At 33.5% G+C, this 22,241-nt stretch overlaps 2 protein-coding genes across 2 annotated transcripts; both read left to right on the forward strand.

The window, feature by feature from the left end:
- The first annotated feature begins 3,058 nt into the window (after positions 1–3,058).
- Positions 3,059–8,621, forward strand: LOC132273555 (receptor-like protein EIX2). The gene is made up of 4 exons (XM_059774523.1): positions 3,059–3,398; positions 3,485–3,558; positions 5,990–6,050; positions 6,136–8,621. Exons 1-4 carry the CDS (start codon positions 3,059–3,061, stop codon positions 8,619–8,621), a joined length of 2,961 nt encoding a protein of 986 aa, XP_059630506.1.
- Positions 8,622–16,913: 8,292 nt separating this feature from the next.
- LOC132273564 (F-box/kelch-repeat protein At3g06240-like) lies at positions 16,914–18,032 on the forward strand. The gene has a single exon (XM_059774533.1). It carries the CDS (start codon positions 16,914–16,916, stop codon positions 18,030–18,032), a length of 1,119 nt encoding a protein of 372 aa, XP_059630516.1.
- Positions 18,033–22,241: the final 4,209 nt, after the last annotated feature.

Here is a 22,241-nt window from a genome sequence, read left to right on the forward strand (position 1 = left end):
ACTAAATAATCTCAATTGGAAGAGGAAGTGCTTGAAAACATAGACAATACCTCTTCTTTGGGAGTTCACCGATAAATGTAGCTCCTATGTTTTTTAAGGTTGTACGGAAGATTACTAATTTTTATATTACGATTCCGTTTGTTTATTTTTGGGTAAAATATTATTTTATTTTTACTTTTTCAGTGTTTAATAAAGGTTCCGCCGTTGTAAAACGCGTTCGCGGGTCGTTCTGCTGTGCAGGTTTCGACAATGATCCTTCCGCAGGTTCACCTACGGAAACCTTGTTACGACTTCTCCCGGCTTCCGGTTCATCCCGCATCGCCAGTTCTGCTTACCAAAAATGGCCCAACTTTCGTTCTTGATTAATGAAAACATCCTTGGCAAATGCTTTCGCAGTTGTTCGTCTTTCATAAATCCAAGAATTTCACCTCTGACGAGATTGAAGTTGAGTCCATTAGGCGGGACATGTAAAATAACTTGTCGAAAGTTGATGGATAAATTATTTTTGTTAAATTTTAATATTTTTTTCTTCGTAAATATTTTACGGCAACCAAACACTAAAAAAATAAAAAAATATTTTATATCCAAACAAACAGAGCCAACATGTTTCAATTTTGTTAAAGTTATCACTATGTGCTTGAATAATTTAATTGGCAATTTGACCTGCATTTTTTAGCATGAAGTTTCAGTCTACCTACTGATTATTTGATGGATATTTTGGTGGATAAGAGTGCATTTGATTAATAAAAAAACGTAATATATTTGTATTTATGATAGTTTCATTTTGATCCACCTTTTCTTTTTGAAGGATCAATTTGCAGTTAAATTAATATGGTATCCAACAGGGATTTTAGGATTGTTTTGGGTAAAAAATTTGTTAAAATTTTGTTTCCCTGCATATTTCTATTTATTGAATTTTCATTTTAATCCCAACATTTTTTATTTTTATTTATTTTTTTATTTTTTTTGTATCAGTTTACAGATAAATTAATATAACATCTTTTTCTTTTTTCTTCTTCTTCTTTTTTTTTTTTTTTTTTTTTTCTTCCTAAATGATAAATTAATATAACATCTATTTTGCAAAGAAAATGAATCTTATGCTTGTTTAGGTGAATGATCTCTACATATGTCTCAGTATTATTTATTTATTTATTTAATCATTAAATCACTAAAACCCTCATTCTTTCAAGAGTAAGATATGCACTCACATTCAAGGTAATTAATATTTAATTATTAAATTTTATGGTATTATTGTCTTGATTACATATTGCCAACTTTTCTATTCTAATTGATTTCGTCAAGTAGTCATAATATCCATTTCATTATAAGTTAATTGGTTTGTTATTTGAGTGCACTACTTAATAATTATTGATCTACTATTTGGAATATTTGGAGTTTCTTGCTTTTAGTAATTGATTGATGTTCATGAGCAAGTAAATTACTTATAACAAATATTACCTTTCATTATACATAATTAAATAACAATTGAAATTGATCGTATAGAATTTGTACACAATTTCTTTTCTTTAGACTTTGTCGATTAATAGTTTTGAATTGATAAAAGGATTATTAAATTTTAATATTAAAAATAGTTTTGATTAAAAGTTTGAAAATACACATATTAATAATTGAATTTCTATTGAATAGTTTAATTAAAAGTTATTTTTTCTTTACTTGTGTCAATTTTAGGTTCATTAATCATTTTAGAGTTTTGCTAATTATGTATTATTGAATAATTTTTTAATTTATTATGGTAAATATTTTGAAAATTGTTATCATTATTTAATCTTGTAAGCTGTTTAGTGTGGTTATATATTTTAAGAAATAAATTTTAGTTACTCTTTGAGAAAATAAATATTTCATTGCATTGTTGAATATTATTCATCACTAAAAAAAATATATTAATGAATTGTAATTGAAAAAATAATCTTGAAGTTTGAAAATACATATATCAATAACATGAATTCCTATTGAAAATTTCAACTAAAAATTATTATCTTTATTTTTTATTTTTATTTTCCTTGTGTCAATTTTATGTTCATTGATCATTTTAGGGTCTTCTTAATTATGTTTTATTCAATAGTTTTATTATTTATTATTGTAAATTACTATTGTTATTTAATTTTTTAATCTGATTAACTTAATTAATATATCAGTGTGATTATTTTAAAATTTCAATTTTAATAACTATTTGAAAATATAATTATTTGATTATTTTGTTGAATATTATTTCTAAATTATATTTTATTCCTGTGCAATGCAGGTACAATTTTTACTAGAATGTACTCTGTATATAATTCTTTAAATCACCAACCCTCATCATATTTTATCTGTATAAAATTACATCAAAATATTCAAAATAAAACTAATAGTTTATAAACTACAGAAAACATTATGCAAAGCGCGACTCTTGAAGGGTAAAAAGTAAAGGGTCTTTCCATTCTGAAACTCAACTGTGTGTAGTGTTGTGTGCTTACCAGAACGGGGGATGCAATGGCAGTCTTTAACCTACCTCCAGACATCAAAATGGACGTATTCTCAAGACTTCCGGTTCAATCGCTTGTGCAATTGAGGTGCGTATCCAAACAATTCCGCTCTTTATTTTCTGATCCCTATTTCATCAAATTGCATCTCAATCGATCTAAGAAATGTCAGAAGTCTCTATCTCTCATTTCGCTCTCCGATCAATAGACCACGAATCATTATTTGACAACAACGATAGTAATGCAATAATAGTGAAGTTGGTGGACTTTTCCTTGTGGAATCAAAATCAAAATGATAATAGCCCAGTCGATGTAATTGGTTCTTGCAATGGCTTGATTTGTTGTTATGTTGATGCATCATGCATTCACACTTATTCTATACAATCCTTCCACTAGAGTCTACAAGGAATTGCCAAAACCACCACACTGTACAGTTGGTTTTATTGGGTTTGGTTTTGGCCCCTCCGACCATGGTTACAAGGTGCTTGTGGCAACAAGTGACACTTCATGGTGATATCTTTAAAATTAATATCAAATTCATTATGTTTAGTGTTAGACACAATTCTTGGAGAAGAATGCAGGACGTGAGTTGTAGTTATGATCCGCAATACTCAGTGTGTAGTTGTTTCTTGAATGGAGCTATTCTTTGGATATCGAAACCCGGGATAATTGTCACTTTTGATTTATCAAAGGAGGTATTTAGTGAGATGTCCCTAGATGGTATTCATGGCGGAACAGATTTGATGATTTACAGATTGGGTGTTTTTGAAGAATGCTTGTATGTAGTGTCTTTCTCATATGGTGCTAATGGACGTTTGGTTGAGGTGTGGTTGATGAAGGAATATGGGGTGAAGGCATTTTGGAGCAAGTTTATCACCATCCCATGTGACGTGGGCATTGACTTCACACCGTTATGTTTCTTGAGGAGTGGCTTGAACTTCTAATGAAGATTGATCAATCAAAATTAAGATCAATTTGTGGTTGTCCTTGTGTTTTTGAAGCATATTTGTATGTGGAGAGTCTGGTTGACCCCAATAGCAGTGATGGGAATGAAAAAGCGCATGGGCTAAAAGCAGTATTATGTGGCCTAATTCATTCATGTGGGAAAAAAAAAGTTGTGATGATGATGTTGATGTGGCTGATTTTCATTTTGTTGTTCTTCCTTCCCTGGCATCGGATGGATGTTGAATGTTGAATGTCACTTACAAAGAAGAAAATGATTGCATTAGATTGATGTGCAACTAGTATGCTAATTTTCTTCCTTCGTTTTTTTTTTTTTTTTTCTAGTTATATATTGAAAAGTTGACAGAGACAATTAAATTGTTTGACCATTGTTTTGTGCTAAGTGGTTGCTTTGATTATTTTGATCGAAGTTTGTACATCCGTTTCTTGTCATTTTCTTTTGGGGTTTTTTTTTGTTCTTTTATACTATAAGTTAAAGTTGTTTGTGCCAAACCTACATCAGTAGGTGTCTACAATTAAGGATGACATAGTTACATGTTTAATTCAATGCAGTCACCATTGTTCCTGCACACATTACACGTGGTTGATTAAAACAGCCATATTATTGGGTTATGACTTAAACCTTAAACCGATCACTTTAAGGTTTTCTCTCTTCCCGTAAAGAGAAGATCATTTAGTGAGAAAGGGAATCCTCTCAGGGTGCTTCTAAGATGTGCGTATTATCTATCTACTTGTGTGTTTGCTTTCTCATTTCTCTTTATAACTCTGTTTTTAGCTTTGTTATTGTGTTTGTTCCTAACCCCATTTGAGCTTTGTTCTGTTTTTTTAATTTAGCAAACCAAGACTAAGTTGTTTGTCCATGCTTACACTTATTTGTTCATCACTTATATTCCAAAGTGTTAAGTTAGAAAACAAAGCACCCAAGTCACCTTTAGCTAATAATTTTTTGATTTCTTAGCGATCCTTTGTTTTGCAAAATCTTCCTTAGTTAGATTAGTGTCTTAGCTTCAAAATCGTTACAAACTTTCCTAAAGACTGTATTCACCTCCCTCTAGACTCATTGTCTGGGCAACAGAGCCCTATAATGAATTCAGCAATTGACAAAAGGTGGCTCGAGGCATCGTAGGCCGGAGTGTTGGACCACTTTATGTCTTTTGTTTTAGCTTTTCTTAACCCTTATCCTTGTTAATTTAGGTAATGTTTAGTATATGCATGATTGTTGTATGAAGATTGTTTTATAATAATTAAGTTAGATAACATTTATTATGTGCATGTTTGTTGCTTGAGGTTATTTTAGTTTGGGTTTGAGTTATGCTGTTAGTTTCATTACTATTTCTTACATGTTGATTAGATTAGATAATGCTTGTTAGATGATTATTACCCAGTTTTTAGGTGGTAGAGCACCAAGTTCCCTGAGCAGGTATGTCCCTGTTCATGTCCCCTCTAATTAGATGTAGATGATTATTAAATAAGTTTTTAAATATTATATCTTTCACTTTCTAATTAAATTTTCATTTATTGAATTTTAGTATTTCATACTACTATTTTATTATTAGTATTAATATTTATTTTTATTGAATTAAATAAATAGTTTTTGTATTTATTATTAGTACTTTCTTTTCTAATTAGATTTTCTTTTATTGAATTAAATTAATAAGTTATATAAGTAAATGATTTGAAATACTTTGTACTTTTTAATAATGATACAAATAGATATAAATATATATAGAATGAACACACACGGAACTCTCCTTTTTCATTCTTTCCATGATTCCACCATTACAAAATTTTCTTGTGAATGGACCCACAAAGGTTGTCCCCATTGACTATCTTGTGGACTTGGAGATCACTCTTATTGAAGACATGAATTATTATTTCCATTATAAATATATGCATAAATGTACAATGTATAAAATGTAATGATAGATAAGAGAGGTTGGGAATTAAATTCTACGTACAATAGCTAAAAATGGCAGATTCCTGCCCAACATATGACTTCCAATGAGGAATTAGAAAATGTCAGGAGGGTGTATAATTAATTAAAAATAATAATCAATTGGAAAAGACTGAAACAAAGTGTATAATCAAGTTGAGCCAGTGCCATATAATTTAGAGTTGGTAAATCTTATAAATGAAGTGAGAGAAGAAAAGAAAAAACAAAATACTAAAACCAAAGGGCAGAGTTGGTAAATGATGCATGAACACATTTATTAGAACGTAGAAAGATTTGGTGGACTCTTAATTATTTGTGTACTACTCCTGTATTAAAGTCTTTGGTGCAAAAGACTAAACAATCAGAGTTGGTGAATGATGCATGAACACATTTACTATAAGGTAGAAAGATTCGGTGGACTCATAACTATTTGTGTACTACTCCAATATCAAAGTCTTTGGTGCAAAAGACTAAACAATCAGTGTTGGTAAATGATGCATGAACACTTTTACCATGAACAGTTATTGGTGTACTACTCCTATATCAAAAGTCTTTGGTGCAAAAGACTAAACATGCAACAGTACTATTGTATATTTTCTCCTGCTTGTAGCTTCTCTACAATAACTTCATGAATGCACTTATGCTGTGGATACTATCATTGCATAATTTGCGTATGTTCAAGAACGAACGCCATGGCTAACAGTACTTTTCTTAGTCTTGTTGTTCATCTCGTTTTTCTTGTAGTGTGGTTTTTAGGGTCATCATCATTTTTGGGGAATAATATTATTAAACTCACCTCTGCCAAGTGCATTGAGAGGGAGAGGGAAGCACTTATCAACTTCAAGCATGGTCTCAAAGATCCTTCGGGTAGACTTTCTTCTTGGGGGGGTGATGATTGCTGCCAATGGAGAGGCGTCAGATGCAACAACATATTGGGACATGTCGTCAAGCTCGACCTCAGAAACCCGATTCCGGTATCCAGCGTTGTGGATTATTCTTTAATGGAGTTCGATGAAAAGATGGCCTATGTATCACATTACCGAAGGTCGTGTTTGGGAGGTAAGATACATTCTTCTTTGCTTCAGTTGAAATATTTGAATTATATGGACCTGAGTTTCAATTATTTTGGAGGAATTCGAATTCCTAAATTCTTGGGTATGTTTGAGAACTTGAGATTTCTCAATCTCTCTTCTTCATTGTTTTATGGAGAGATTCCACCACATCTTGGAAACCTTTCCAGCTTGGATTATCTTCATCTTGGTACAACTTATCCGGAGAGGTGTTACTTAGTTGACGTTGATGACCCAACTGCCACATTGGATCTACGCACTGAAAATTTGGAATGGCTCTCAGGTCTCTCTTCTTTGAAATACCTTAATATGGAAAACTTGGAAGTTAGTGACACTAATTGGCTACAATCAGTTAATATGCTTCCTAACCTCGTCGAGTTACACTTTCCTGGGTGTTCTCTAACGAGCCTTCCACTCTCGCTTCCATTTGTTGTTAACTTGACATTGCTTTCAGTCTTTGATCTCTCTTCAAATGGGCTTAACTCCTCAATACCAAATTGGCTCTCCAATCTCACAAGCCTCACCAAACTTGATCTCAGTAGCAATATCTTCAGTGGGTCTCTTCCGAGTGAATTCTCTATCAACTTGAAGTCTTTGGAAGCCCTTGATTTGTCTTATAATTGGTTTGAAGGTGAATTACCAATATTTTGGGGGAATCTTTGCAAGTTAAAATTTTTAGACCTTTCTGCAAACAATTTCAATAGTGAGGTGGTTGAGTTTTTTGGTGCATTCTCGGGTTGTCCAACTAATTGCCTAGTGTCACTAAAGTTAGTGTTGAATTCTCTTCAAGGGGAATTGCCCGATTCAATAGGAATACTTAAGAACCTTCAGCATCTAGACCTCTCTGACAACTCATTCTGGGGTTCAATTCCAAAATCATTTGGAAATTTGTCAAACTTGCAAGAATTGGACATCTCCAACAATAACATGAATGGAGCAATTCCAGAAAGTTTTGGACGACTCTCAAACCTCATACGACTAAATCTCGATAATAATTCATGGGAAGGTGTTGTAACAGAAGTCCACTTGATGAATCTCATAAGTTTGGAATTTTTATCAATTATAAAAGCAGACAAAAACAGGTCCTTGGTTTTCAATGTGGCATACGAATGGCTACCCCCTTTCAAGCTCAGGTATCTTGAACTAGAAAATTGTCTAGTGGGCCCCAAATTTCCAGTGTGGCTTCAAGTTCAAAATGAACTCACTTTTGTGTCCCTTCAGAATTCTGGAATTGTAGACACCATAGCCGAGGAATGGTTTTCTAGGATATCTTCTCGACTCACCTATTTGGATCTGTCTAACAACCGGATCAAAGGGAATCTACCAAACCATTTAGAATATCCAAAAGTTGATTATATCAACTTGAGTAATAACCAGTTCGAGGGCAGCCTTCCATTGTGGTCCAGTAATGCATCTGGGCTGCTTCTTAATAACAACTCCTTTTGGGGACCGATTCCATCAAATATTGGTGAACTAATGCCACAATTGAAAGTTTTGTATTTGTTTGAGAATCGACTCAGTGGTACAATTCCAACATCAATTTGCAAGATGCAAAAGTTGATATCACTTGTCCTTAGGACCAATCAATTATCGGGGGAGCTCCCTCAGTGTTGGAATGTATCATCGGCGTTTTTGTATATGGATATGGCAAACAATAACCTTTCAGGCGAAATTCCGAGCTCATTGGGTTCCTTGAGTTCTCTTCGGAAATTAATGCTGGGCTACAATAACCTACATGGGAAAATTCCTCCATCCTTGCAGAACTGTTCGCTTGTGATTATTGATATTGGGGGAAACAATTTATCAGGAAATTTGTCTTTGTGGATGGTAGAAAATGTCCCTGCATTACAAATTCTACGCCTGCGATCTAATTTGTTCAGTGGAGACATCTCTCAACAATGGTGCAAACTTACTGATCTTCACATCCTAGATCTTGCAGACAACAACATTTCTGGAGTTATTCCTAGCTGTTTTGGAAATTTAACAGCTCTAGCTTATGGTAGTAGCAGAGAATTCTTTATCGGTGTGGAGCAAATAACTCTAATGTTAAAAGGAAGAAAGTATGAATATGGCAAAATTATGAACTATGTCAACAGCATTGATCTTTCATCAAATAGCCTGATTGGTGAAATTCCTGAGGAGATAACAAGCCTTGTCACACTTGTACCTTAAATTTGTCAATGAATCATCTGTCTAGATGCATACCCGAGAACATTGGAAATTTAAGCTTGTTGGAAACATTGCATGTTTCAAACAACAATCTCTCGGGACAGATTCCCCAAAGCTTGGTTTCATTAACTTTCTTGGTGCACTTGAACCTATCTCACAACAACTTGTCGGCAAAAATTCCAAGTGGAAATCAGCTCCAAACACTCGATGATCTGTCTATTTATGACGATAACCCTCTACTGTGTGGACTTCCTCTTCCAACCAAGTGCCCAGTTGATGATAGATCTGTTGTGCCTCCTCTCCATGAAGCAAGTCTTGATGACAGTGACGATGAGAATGATCTTGACATGGCATGGTTCTTTATCAGCTTGGGACCTGGATTTGTTGTAGGATTTTGGGTTGTCTTTGGTACTTTATTGGTAAAGAAGTTGTGGAGGCGTGCTTACTTCCAATTCATAGAGAACATAATAGAAAGGATAGCTCTTCAGATTGCATTGACATGGGCTAATTTGCGAAGAAGATGGGCTCAGTGAAAATTTATTGCTGTTGAGAAGGTCCGCAATATATATATATATATATATATATATATATATATATATATATATATCTATATGTGTGTGTGTGTTTTGTTTTGGAGATGATGTGTAAGCATGTGTGCAATAATGTATTGTGATTTATAACTCCATCCCATTACCATTTCCATTATCAATTTGTACTTTTTGCAACCCGCTGCATTATGACAATAAGTGAAGCCAAAAGGCCCAAAACCAAAATAAATATAACATTTTCCTACATTTTAGGTTGCCAAGGGAAAAAAAAATTTCTCCCTGAATCATTTTTCGTCCTTCAAAAATGCTCGGGTGATCCGATTATTCTCCATTAGATGGTCTAGCTCAAGTGGGTAGTCAGTAGTCACAACACAATAGAGTCCTGCTTTTGAGCAGGAAAGAAAATCTTTTGCCCAAGAATCGCCAGAAAATCTTTTGCCCTAGCTTCCCTCCCCAATCAATAGACTATGAATCATTACTTGACGACGACAAGAAGAAGATCTATATCAGCAATGTTGTATGCCTTAGTGGACTTTTCAACTGGAGATTGAAGATAGATTTTCAGATTAAACTAGGAGTTTCTACAAAGAATGTCTTCAGGGTGTGTTCGACGGTATGGAATTAGAGTCTTAAAATTAGAATTGGTAAAATCTGAGAAAAATAATTAAGAAAATTGAACCAAAATTTTTTCAAACTCCACCAATTCCAATTATTAGACTTTAATTTCATGCAATCGAACACACCCTCAATGTATTTGCACAGGATAATATTGTATGTGATGTAGTTATTAGTATAGCCTGTGAGGGTTTATAGCTTAGGTGGAATAATAAATCTAGGACTACCAAATATTAGAACATTGGTTCAAGTATGACAAGAGTGGCTAACATTGATAGTTCAACATTCATTGGAGTAGCATCACTAGGAAGGCATTGATGTGATTATGATGTTGATGGGGCTGATTTTCATTTTGTACGTGCATATTCTTTCTCTGGTTTTAGATGAATGTTGAATCTTGAATGCCTTGACACTTGGAAAAAAAAAAACTGACTACATACCCAGAGACTGATCTGTAACACCTGTGGGTGAATGGTATGCTGAAAATCTATGTTAGTTATGTATTGAAAGATTGACTGAGACGATTAAACTGTTCGACCATTTCTTTGTGGTAAGAGGGGTTGCTGTGATTATTTTGATGGACAATTTTGCGCTCAAGCTACATGATTAGATATCTACAATCAAGGATGTAATAATTACATGTTAAATTCAATTCAGTCACCATTATTCCCGCACACATTAGATGTGGTTGATTAAACTAAACATATGAATGGTTTTTCAGTTTGAATAGAATTTGTCATTCCTCAACAAAAAAATTCTAAGATGCAATGTTATTGTTAGTTTCTTCAATTATTAATTTTGTATAATGAATCTCTATGGATGTTCTCACCTTTGGCAGTAATTTCCAAGAATGATGATCCGTTTGTCTTTTTATTCATTTGTTTCTTGTTCGTTGGTGAATTCGAATCTGTCATGACATAATTGTCAATTAGTGACACAATTATGTTTTATATATATTTAAGAATATACTAAAGACCCTTGCTTTGCATGTTACTATAGAAGAATATTATGCTGTTTCTGTTGTCCTGTTTGTAAGACATGGAAAATGCATTGGGATGCTCTTGATGAAGGCAATGAATTTGCAAAAAATGTTATTGCAACGCCTTGAAAAGGAACTCTAATTAAACACATGGAAGTATATATATATATATATATTTTGGGGGTCCCCATTCCACACATGTACTTGGAAGTATGCTTACGTTTTATGTCATTTGTACCTCAGAAAGGGGCATGACCCATTCCAACTCAACACTGGACTCCTGTTATATGTATGGCTACAAATTACATAACTCATTTTCTTGCATAATACTCTGTACACATCGTGCTTTTGTCTGATCCGTGGTAACAGACTCCTACTTCTCAAAGAAATGTCAGAGTGGAGGCACGTGTGTGTAAGTACTAACTAAAAAAAAACACTTAGCCAGTGTCCTAGTATCAGACACCAAATTCCCAAAGAAAAGTCAAAACTATGTGCTAGTATTAATTAAGAAAAAAAAAACACTCGGCCATCTATTTTTGCAAATATTGGCATATTCCAATGCAAAACAAACACCCCCACACATCTACAAGAAAAGAACAAGGAAAGAACAAATGAAGCCTGGAATCCACATCTCTTTGACAATTGAAACAGATTGGCACCACAAGTCATGACAGAAGTTCGAGGCCTCCATTTATTCCGGCATTACCATGTTTTTACCCTACACTGACCCCATGCTCTCTTGAACGAAAATCTACTCCCATTCCACAACCACTTATCTTCACCTCCATGGATCTTAATATTTGATAAAACATTCATAATTCAGCATGTTGAAATAACTCTGAGCTCCATGCTTCCATTAAAAATCAAATCTCCCAACTTTGCGTTTCTACTCACGTAATCGACCCTTACCAAGAAAGAAATCCCATACCAAGGTAAATTTATACATACCAATTTCCAAATATATATATAAATTAATAATAATAGAGTAGTCATACTTACAGCTAACAAGTATCAAATACAACTAAATTTTATTTTCTTATTAATTATATAATTGACCAATTAAAAGAATAGATTTAACAATTCACTGTAATTTATTTGTGTAAGAATCATTTTTCATAATAATATGAACAACTTTATTATCCATTTCCAAAGTTGCTAATTTTAATTTGCCATTTTGGTTTCTTATATATTATTATTTTCAACATTAATTGATTTCTGTAATTTTTTTTTTTTTTTTTTTTTTTTTTTTTTATGAAGTTTTTCTTGTGTAAACAACTTAGAAGACAACAGCAATGGTGCCACGCATAGTGCCAGTGATTATGATGACGACGATTAGTATTTGAGCCTTGTTCATAAGCAAAGATCCAGATATGGGATGGTTGGGGGACAAAAATGTTATATTTGATCCTCGGTATGTATCTTTATTTTTAAAAGGATTAAGTGTAAAAAAAAAACTCCGCTATATACCATATGTGTAAATACTCCTTATTATTCGTAAAACTTCTTTACTATTTTTAATTTGTGCAAATAAAGACAAATCATAATTTTGATATTAAAATTACTAAATAAGTCTTACTTTATCTTTAAAAAAACGAAAAACAAAATGTCAAAATTATCTTTAAAGTCGTAACTTAAGCATATTTTATTTATTCCTTAACAATTACTTCCAAGCACTCTCGTCCCTTTCGATTAGCCTTGATTTTCAACTAAATAAGTCCATCCGAAAATCACATCATATTAATCACATCATACTACATGTAGTAACTTCACTGTTCTAATCTTCACTGTTACTGATGTTATAATTTATGTTAGATGCTGTGGAGTAGTTGTGATTGGCTCATACTCCCTCCGTCTTATTTTAGATGTGGCATTTGTGAGTCACGATTCCTGAACGTAATATGTAAAGTGGGATGAGGGAATAGATGTTAACACAAAATTTAAGAGCAAAGCAAAGAGGAAAAAAAATGAAAAACATAATATATAAGAGAAAATCAAAGAGGAAACAAATGAGAAAAAAATAAAATAAAATATAAAAAACACAAATTTAGAGAGAGAGAGATTGGCAGAGAGAAATTTTGAGGGGAGACAAATTTTAGAGAGAAAAATAAAATTAGAGCGAGAATAAGAGATAATATTGGCAACAAAGGGATTTTTAGAGAGAAAAAACAAAATTAGAGATATAATATTGGCAACACATAATTTTTAGAGTGAGAAAAAATTATAGGGAGAGATAAAAAAAAAAAGTATGGGCGGCCACAAGATATTTTAGAGAAAAAAAAAAAATTGAGATTGAGAGACAACCACAAAGAGATATTATAAAGAGAGAGAAACAAAAATTAGAACAAATTAAGAGATATGATAGAGAGAAAAAAAAAATGAGAGAGAGAGAGAGATTAAAAAAAAAAAAAATTAGAGAGATATATATGGGCAAAGAGACACCACCGAGAGATATTATAGAGAGAAAATTTTAAAACAAAGAGATGTTTTAGAGAGAAAAAAATTTAGAGCCATAGAGAAAAAAACAAATAGATATATATATATATATATATATATATATGGACGGCCACAAAAAAATATTTTAGAGAGAGAAAATATTGAGATAGAGAGATAAGAGAAAAGAAAATTAGAACAAAGATAAATTATAGAGAGAAAAAAAATTTAGAGAGAGATAAGGAAAAAAAAAATAGAGAGAGATATAAATGGGCAACCATAAAAAGATATTTTTAGAGAGAGAAAAAATTTAAATAGAGAGACGGCCAGAAAGACATATTATAGAGAGAAAAAAAAAAAAAAAAAAAATTGAACACAAAGATATTATGGAGAGAAAAAAATTTAGAGAGAGATAATATTGGTAATCACAAAAAGATATTTAAGAGGAAAAAAATTGAGAGAGAGAGAGAGTGTGTGTGTTTTACTTAGACAAGTCTTGAAGTATACCCAAGCAGACCCATTTAATGCTAAAATGTATACAAAATTGATAGGAGGATTCTTGTCATATAAAAATGGCACTTTTGGTTTTTTAGATATAAATGAAGGGTTACAAACTGCTCTTTTTCAACAAATCTATTCAATAGGAGTCAAATTGCTCAAATGATGAATAATAGAAGGGGTTATATACACTTTTTTTTTTTAGTAAGGATGTTTCTTCCACATTTGGTAAATAGCAAGAGTTTTTTTTTTCCACTCAACCCTTTTTAAAATTTTAAATTTTCTCTTAGTTTGTATCTAGTAGAGGAGTGCTACTTGCACAGTGCCACTCCTTATTGGTTAGCATTCTTATAAATTTATGTTTGTTAATTAAATATCACCTACCATTATGGAACATTTAAAATAGGGTAAAGTACAAAGACACCTCTTCAGGTTTGAGGAAAGGACAAACAGAGGAAAGTTGGCTTGTTTTTGGACAAACACACCCCCTTGTGAAATTTGCCCTCCAAACAGAGCTTTAAATCAAGTGAAAAGCCCACTTTACCCTTCACTATTTTATTAAATTTAATTATAAAATATTTAAAACTTAAATGGCCAAAATACCCTTTTCATATATACTTATATATATATATATACAAACACCAACAACCAGTCACCACCGCCCTAATCTCCACCAACCCCCAACCTCCATAATCACCACCCACTAAAGAAGACGCCGAAAAGGAGCTTTGCCACTGCCACCTCCTCGACCTCGCCAGAGCTCAGCCTCGGTTCGGGTGGCGAACTCAGCCTCGGACAAGCGGGGTTTGACCGGGATTGACAGAGACGTTCCCTACGCCGGTGTCTTTGATTCTTGACAACGGTAAAGAGTTGATGTTTGAGCTTGCAGGGAAGATTTGAGGATGAGATTAGTGTCGCCGCCACCACCACCACCCTCTTCCCCTCTCTCTCTATACACACGCATACACACACACACACATATATATCACCCTCTCATCTGTGCACATTACCATCCCCAATTCTCATCTTCGCACGGAAAGGGCTCTAATTGGACTCAAAACGGACGGCAGAAGTGATGTCCACTTCAACCTCCTCGGCCTTGCAGGTGACGGTCGCCAGACTGTGCTCATCTGAACCTTGTCGTCATCGGAGCTTGGTCCTCGTCGGATTGTTTCTGCTCGTCGGTCTCTTGTTGCTCGGTTTCTAAACTTCGCCACACTGTTCAGTCCGTGGCTGCATCTTCATCGGAGCTTAGTCCTTGCCGGCAATTTCAGGGTTTCGCCGATGCTTTTGGGTTTCAACGCCACTGTCGCAGTCATCGCCACCACCCCCATTGTCGCAACCATCACCACAATCTCTCTCATATCTTCTTCCTCTCTCTCCTCTTCACCTCATCTCTTCAACTATGGCCGCCCCCTCTCTTCCCCCTCTCTCTACCCCACCACCGCGGCCACAACCACCATTCGTCTGATCTCCTTTCTCTCTCCTCTGGTGAACTGTATAACATACAAAGGCTGGTTTGGGTTCGGGTTTGGTTTCGGGTTTGGGTTTAATCAAAGGGTATTTAAGTCAATTAAAATGTTAATTTTATTTGAAAATGTAATAAGGTCAATTCACCATCTTCAGGGTTTCTTTGTCTATTTTTCAAACTTGAAGGGGTGTCATTGTCCAAAAACAAGCTAACTTTACTCTGCTTGTCCTTTTCCCAAACTTCAGGGGGTGTCAATGTACTTTACCCTTTAAAATATAAAGAGAACGGTAATTGGAGCTCCTAAACAGTCGCATCTGATTGGTTATAAAAATAGTTATAATTAATACACTTTCCTTATATTTATGAAACATTAAAATCTAATTTTATAATACAATATTACCCTCTTTCTTGAATTTTATTCTCTCTCTACTCCTATATTGGTGTATAATATATATATCTTTCTTCTTTCTTACCCTACTTTTTTTTTTTTTTTTTTTAAACCGATCATTTATCATCTATAATTATCTATCACTCATCAAACCATCTTATCTATCTTATTATCTTTACTAAATCATTCACTTTTATCATTTACAAATAATAAAAATCAATTATACAATTTTACTTCAATTAAAATTCAATAAGTGTGATTCTCCCATCACAATTATGCTTATCTCTGCCTCTGCCTTTACTAAACCATTCACTTTTATCTTTTATAAATAAACTAAAACTCAATTATATAATATTACTTCAACGAAACAACGATTTAATATATATATATATATGAAAACCGAAAGAAAAAAATGAAGAAGAAAATAATGAATCCATTTAAAGACAATTCAAAATAATAATAATAATAATGCATGAACAAAAGTTAGCTATATATATATATATATATATATATATATAGACACGGAATAGAAAGAGAAGAGAGAATAATAGTCAACAAGTAAAATAGGATAATTTTGTCTTACAAAATTAGATTTTTTATGTTCCATAAAAATAGAATAAATTTATTAATTATAGTTGTTGTTTTTATAATGAATCACAGTCGTAGCAGTCTTCAAAAAGTAATGCTGCCTCTCCAAAATTTTAGATACACAAACATTATGGAAATTGAACACATCATAAATAAGTAAAAAATATACCAATAAAAAATAACATCAAGATTCAAGAATATTATTATAACTTGTGAAATTGTTCAACATAAATAAAAAATATATATACCAATAAAAAATAAAATCAAGATTCAAGAATATTATTATCACTTGTGAAATGGCCAATTAGGGAATTATCTGCAAATAAGGCATATTTGAAAGAGTGTTTTTTTTGCACTTGAACCTTTTGTTTATTTATGTATACTTAATTTATATAATTTTTTTCCCAAATTATAATTATTAATATTATTTATTTATTTATTTATTATTATTATTTATTTATTTATTTTTGGTATACCCTGGGATGTGGAGGTGAGTGTAATTTACTGGTACGTTCTTTTTCTTCTTCTTCTTCTTCAATCTTCATCGATTCTTCGGTGTCTGGAGTATCTTCTCTCCCCTCCACCCTGTTCTTCTCCTCGTCTAGACTCTCAAGTAGAATTCCATTCTAATTCCAATTCCTTTTCTAATTCCAATTTCAAATCCCATGAGAATTTGGTTCCAAACAAAAGAGTAAAGTTTGACACTCTCGCATCACCTGTGTGTGCATATATTTGTGTGCGCTTTCTTGAACACATAAATCGAAGAATTGGGGACGCAATGGCGGTCCTGAACCAGAACCTACCTGAAGAAATCGAATTGGACATATTCTCAAGACTTCCAGTTAAATCTCTTCTGCAATTCAGGTGCATCTCCAAACCATGTCAGTCTTTAATTTCTGATCCATATTTCTTCAAATTTCATCTCAATCGATCACTTTTCTCAAAAAATTGTCGGAAAGTATTTCTCTCTAGTTTCCCTCCCCAATCAATAGACTATGAATCATTACTTGACAACAACAAGAATGCACTACTGGAGTTGGATTGTCCATTGTGGAGTCGAAAAAGCAACGTCTCTATAATTGGTTCTTGCAATGGTTTGATTTGTTATGTAGTTGATAAATTCAAGGTCATCATATACAACCCTTCCACTAGAGTCTCCAAGGAATTGCCAAAACCACCCATTACTCCTCCACTCTCTGGTAGGATTTGTTATTATTATGGGTTTGGTTTTGACTCCTCCGACAACGATTACAAGGTAGTTTTGGGTATGGACATTGTTGCTGATACCTCAAAAAGTATCATATTCCATATGTTTTGTCTTAGACATAATTATTGGAGAAGAATACAAGATCTGAGTTGGAGAAGAATACATGAACGTCGGAGATATAATTATTTAGGTATATTCTTGAATGGAGCTCTTCATTGGCTAATGATACCCAAAGGCATTGGTTTTGCACAACTTTATAGGGTAATTGTTACTTTTGATTTATCCAAGGAGGTATTTAGTGAGATGTCCCTAGATAATATTCAGGGCCAAACAGATTCGGAATTTTACGGATTGGGAGCTTTTGAAGAATATTTGTATGCACTGTCTTTCTCATTTAGTGCTAATGGAACTTCCGTTGAGGTGTGGTTGATGGAGGAATATGGTGTGAAGGCATCTTGGGCTAAGTTTTTCACCATCCCTTGTATTGTGAGCAATACTTGCTTGAAACCGTTGTGTCTTTTGAGGAACGGTGAACTTCTAGTGACAATTGATCACTACTACAATGATCAAATAAAATTAGGATCATACAATACTAAATTGAAAGGATTTACGAGAATTTGTAGTTTTCCCAGTTCTTCTCAAACGGTTTTGTATGCGGAGAGTGTGGTTAACCCAACAGCTTTGATGTGAATACAAGCAACTGCTAGTGCTGGGGTGAACTGCAATAACATGATTTATAATTATGTTGATGTGGCTGATTTTCATTTAGTTATACTTCCTTCCCTGGCAGTGGATGAATGTTGAATCTTGAATGTCAGACTTGGAAAGAAAAATTGACTGTGTTGGACATTATGCCTAGAGACTAATGTGCTGATTTTTATTTAGTATTTATTTATTTTCCATGAATGGTTTGCTGAAAATATATTTGTTCCTTATATGTTGAAAAGTCGACAGAGACAATCAAACTGTTTGACTATTTCTTTGTGGTTAGGGGAGCTGCTGTGATTATTTTGATGGAAATTTGTTTTTCGTTTTGATTATAGAAGTTAAAGTTGTTTGTGCTCAAGCAACATAGTCAGATGTAATCAAGGATGGCATAAATATATGTTATATTCAATTCAGTAACCACTGTTCCCGCACACATTAGATGTGGTTGATTAAACCAACCGTATGAAAGTGTATATGAATCTCTTTGGTTGTCCTCACCTCTAGCAGTAATCTCCAAGAATGATCTTTTTGTTTTTTAATTCGCTTATTTATTTTTCTTTGGTAATTTGAATTTTGACATGAAATGGTTATGATTTCCTGACATGATTATGTGATGTATTTAGAGAATATACTAATGACTTTTGTTTTGCATCTTACTGTGAAGAATATTCTGCTATTTTTGTTATCTTGTTCGTAAGACATGGATGATGCATTGTGATGTTCATGAGGGAGGCATGATATTGCAAAGTTATTGCAACACCATGAATTTGCAAAGTTATTGCAAGTCATCTGTAAGTCAAAAAGCTTACACATGGAGGTTGAGCTTGGAGATTACTACACTAAGATCCCAGTCAGAGTGACTGCCTAAGAAATGACCTTTTCATCCTAATTTTTATATAGTAGTATTTACTTTTCCTGTGAAATTACCTTTTTTATCCTATACCAACACTTTATCTCATTCCATCACACACTCTTTCTTGATGCTCACTGGTTTCTTAGGTTTTACCCATTAAATGTTTAAAGTCTTTGCTCCTACTTGAAAAGGAACACACTTCATGACTCAACAATTAGATGGTGAGGACATGGCCGACATAGTTATTTAGAAAAAATTGACATTGCATTGATGCCCTTAATGATGACAGAACTAGTGAGACGGTAACAAGGGCGGTGCATAAACATGCCCATTGAAGATTTGGGCCTCATCAAAGGGCTTTGTGCCTTTGATATTACCACCACGCCCTTTGTCTTTCTGAAATATATACACCAGTCTGTCTTCTTTTGAGCTAAATTTATATGTATACATGGCAAAATAATATATAGTAACACCAGTTTGTCTCTCTCCACCCACCACCACCGCCACATCATTTCTCTCCACCTGACTGCCTCCACCACCTCCACCCTCTCTCTCCCGTTGAAGACTATCGGATTGGAATAGGGTTTGTTAACTTCAAATCAAGAATGGGAATGGCGTAGACCAAAGGATTGAATCAATAGTTCAAATTATCACAAATGAAAAAGCAAGAGATGTGCATTTGGGTATGATGGTTGATTTGGCACTTCGGTTTTCTCTTCATGTTCCTCATTTTTTGGTTTACATGCGTATATGTATATGCATATACATACATGGATGTATATATATACTTGTATGTTGTTTCAGAGCGAGTAATGGAAACGGCACCTTTGATATGGGTTGAATGTGTGTGATTGTGTATATAATATACTCATATATGATGGGTTTAATTTTGATATGGATATTGGAGTTAGGTTTCTGTGACCAATGTTTGGTTCCCTACCACCCTCTGCTATTGCCGGCATCCTGTCATCCAGACCTCCTCCACCACTAGTAGTCTAGTACCGGTAAATCAAGAAATGGGATATCTGAAAAATCCCAAGTTTGTTCTAGCTAACCCATCACCCAATTGCAAATTGGATTCATCAAAACCCATTTTTGATTCTTACTCAAACCATCCCCCCACAACTACCAATTACAATCCTCCTAATCTTCTCCATCGTCAAACCCTCCTCTCGGAAGATTAGATACAAACCTTACCTTTGGCATTTGAACCTGTGTTTTCATGCTTGAAAGCCCAAGTATTTTACTACTGCAGTGGACAATGTTCTGTTGCATGTTTGTGTACAAATTACATTAACTTATTTTCTTATATAATTCTGTGCGCACATTGCACTTTTGCATTGAGATGGAAGCAGGATCCCGATAAGGTGTGTGTCTAGGTGTCAAATTTCTCTAACCTTGAAATTTGAAGGCATTTAGATATTGTAGATGTACCACATCATTTAAATATTGGTGCTTCATTTAATTTTAAAATATCTACTGGTAGAGGTACAATTAAGAAGTTTTCTCATAGAAGCCTGGATAAATTTGTAAGTGTGTTTTTGAGTTCCTTTTGTTTATCATTTTCTTTTTGAATTCTTTCTTTTGACTTATCAAAGGAGGTATTTAGTGAGATGTCCCTGGATATTCAAGGAGAAACAGTTTTTTCGTTTCACATTGGGAGCTTTGGAAGAATGTTTGTATGCACTTCCTCTCCCATATAGTCCTAATGGATGTCCTGTTGAGGTGTGGTTGATAAAGGAATATGGTGTGAAGGCATCTTGGACTAAGTTTATCACCATCCCATGTAGCGAGGACACTACTACCTTGAAACTGTTATGTTTCTTGAGGAATGATAAACTTCTAGCCATTGATGAATCAAAAAATTCTGTTGAAAAAAAATTAGTATCGTCCAATACTAAAAAAATAAAAAGTTCAAAGAAAATTTGTAACTGTCACTAAGCTTCTAAAGCGGTTTTGTAGTTGGATCCTGTTTCACCCAATAGCTTTGATAGGAATGGCAAGCAACTGCAAGCGTTGGGCCAATTGCAGTAACATTATTTATTATTTGTGATTATGTTGATGTTGGCTGATCATCATTTTTTTGTTCGTCCTCCTCTGGCAATGGATGAATACTGAATCTTTAATATCAGACCTAGAAAGAAAAAAAGTTTGACCGTTGGACACTGTACTGTTAGACTGATCTGGAGCTAGTGTGCTGATTCGTTTTTTTTTCCCCCTTGTCAATGGTATGCTGAAAATCCTAAGTGAGTTATATATTGAAAAGTTGACACAGATTATTAAATTGTTGGACCATTTGTTTGAGGTAAGAGGTGTTGCATGTTGTGATTATTTTCATGAAAATGTGTGCGTTTGATTCTTGTCATTTTAGTTTGAATAAAAGTAGTCATTCTTCAACAAAAAAATTTGTGAGATGCAATTCTATTGTTAGTTTCCTAAGATTATTAATTTTGTATAATGAATTTCTATGGATGTCCTCAGCTTTAACCGTAATCTTAAGAATGATGATCCTTTTGGTTTTTCATCGCTTGTTTATTATTGTTTGCAAGTAATTTGAATCTGACATGACATAGTTATGAATTTATGACATGATTATGTTATGCACTTGTATTTAAGAAAATACTAACGACCCTTGCTTTGCATTTTACTAGAGAAGAATCTTCTACTAATTTTTATTGTCTTGTTTGTAAGACGTGAATAATGTAATGCGATGTTCACGAGGAAGGCAATGAATTTTCTAAGACGGTATTTCACTGCTGCACTAATGTCTTCAAATTATATAACTTATTTTCTTGCATAATTCTTTGCACATGTCATACTTTTGCATGGAGATGGGCGTAGGCATCCAGTTAAGGTGTGTGTCTAGGTGTCCAATGTGTCTAACCTTGAAATTCAATTACGTTTAGTTATTGTGGAGCTCTGATTATGTCATTTTAACCAAAATGACATTAGCAGGAAATGAAGACCATGACCATATGTTCTTTAATTGCTCATAGTCGAACTGGGTATGGCAATATTTCCAACACAGATGTGGAGTATACTCAAGGGAGCAGGGCAGGGGTGAAGGGGATATATGGACAATGGGGGCATCATTGGCGTAGTCAGGAATTTCCTTGAGTGGGGGTAATCTTTAATAGCAATAATATATATATATACACACACTAGAAGAATCAACATTGCACATGATGTAATTTTTTTGTAAATTTATTTTTTATTAGTTGAATTATTCTTTTTTGTTTCAATGATCTTTATGATTTAAAATTTTCATCTTTAATATATACTTTAATTAAAAAATATATATATCTATTTCTAAAGAGTTATCTTCAAATTGAAACGTC

The sequence above is a fragment of the Cornus florida genome, unplaced genomic scaffold, assembly GCF_030987335.1.
Source record: "Cornus florida cultivar Cherokee Brave unplaced genomic scaffold, ASM3098733v1 CherokeeBrave_3.0.0_Hap2_Chr01, whole genome shotgun sequence".
NCBI lineage: Eukaryota > Viridiplantae > Streptophyta > Magnoliopsida > Cornales > Cornaceae > Cornus > Cornus florida.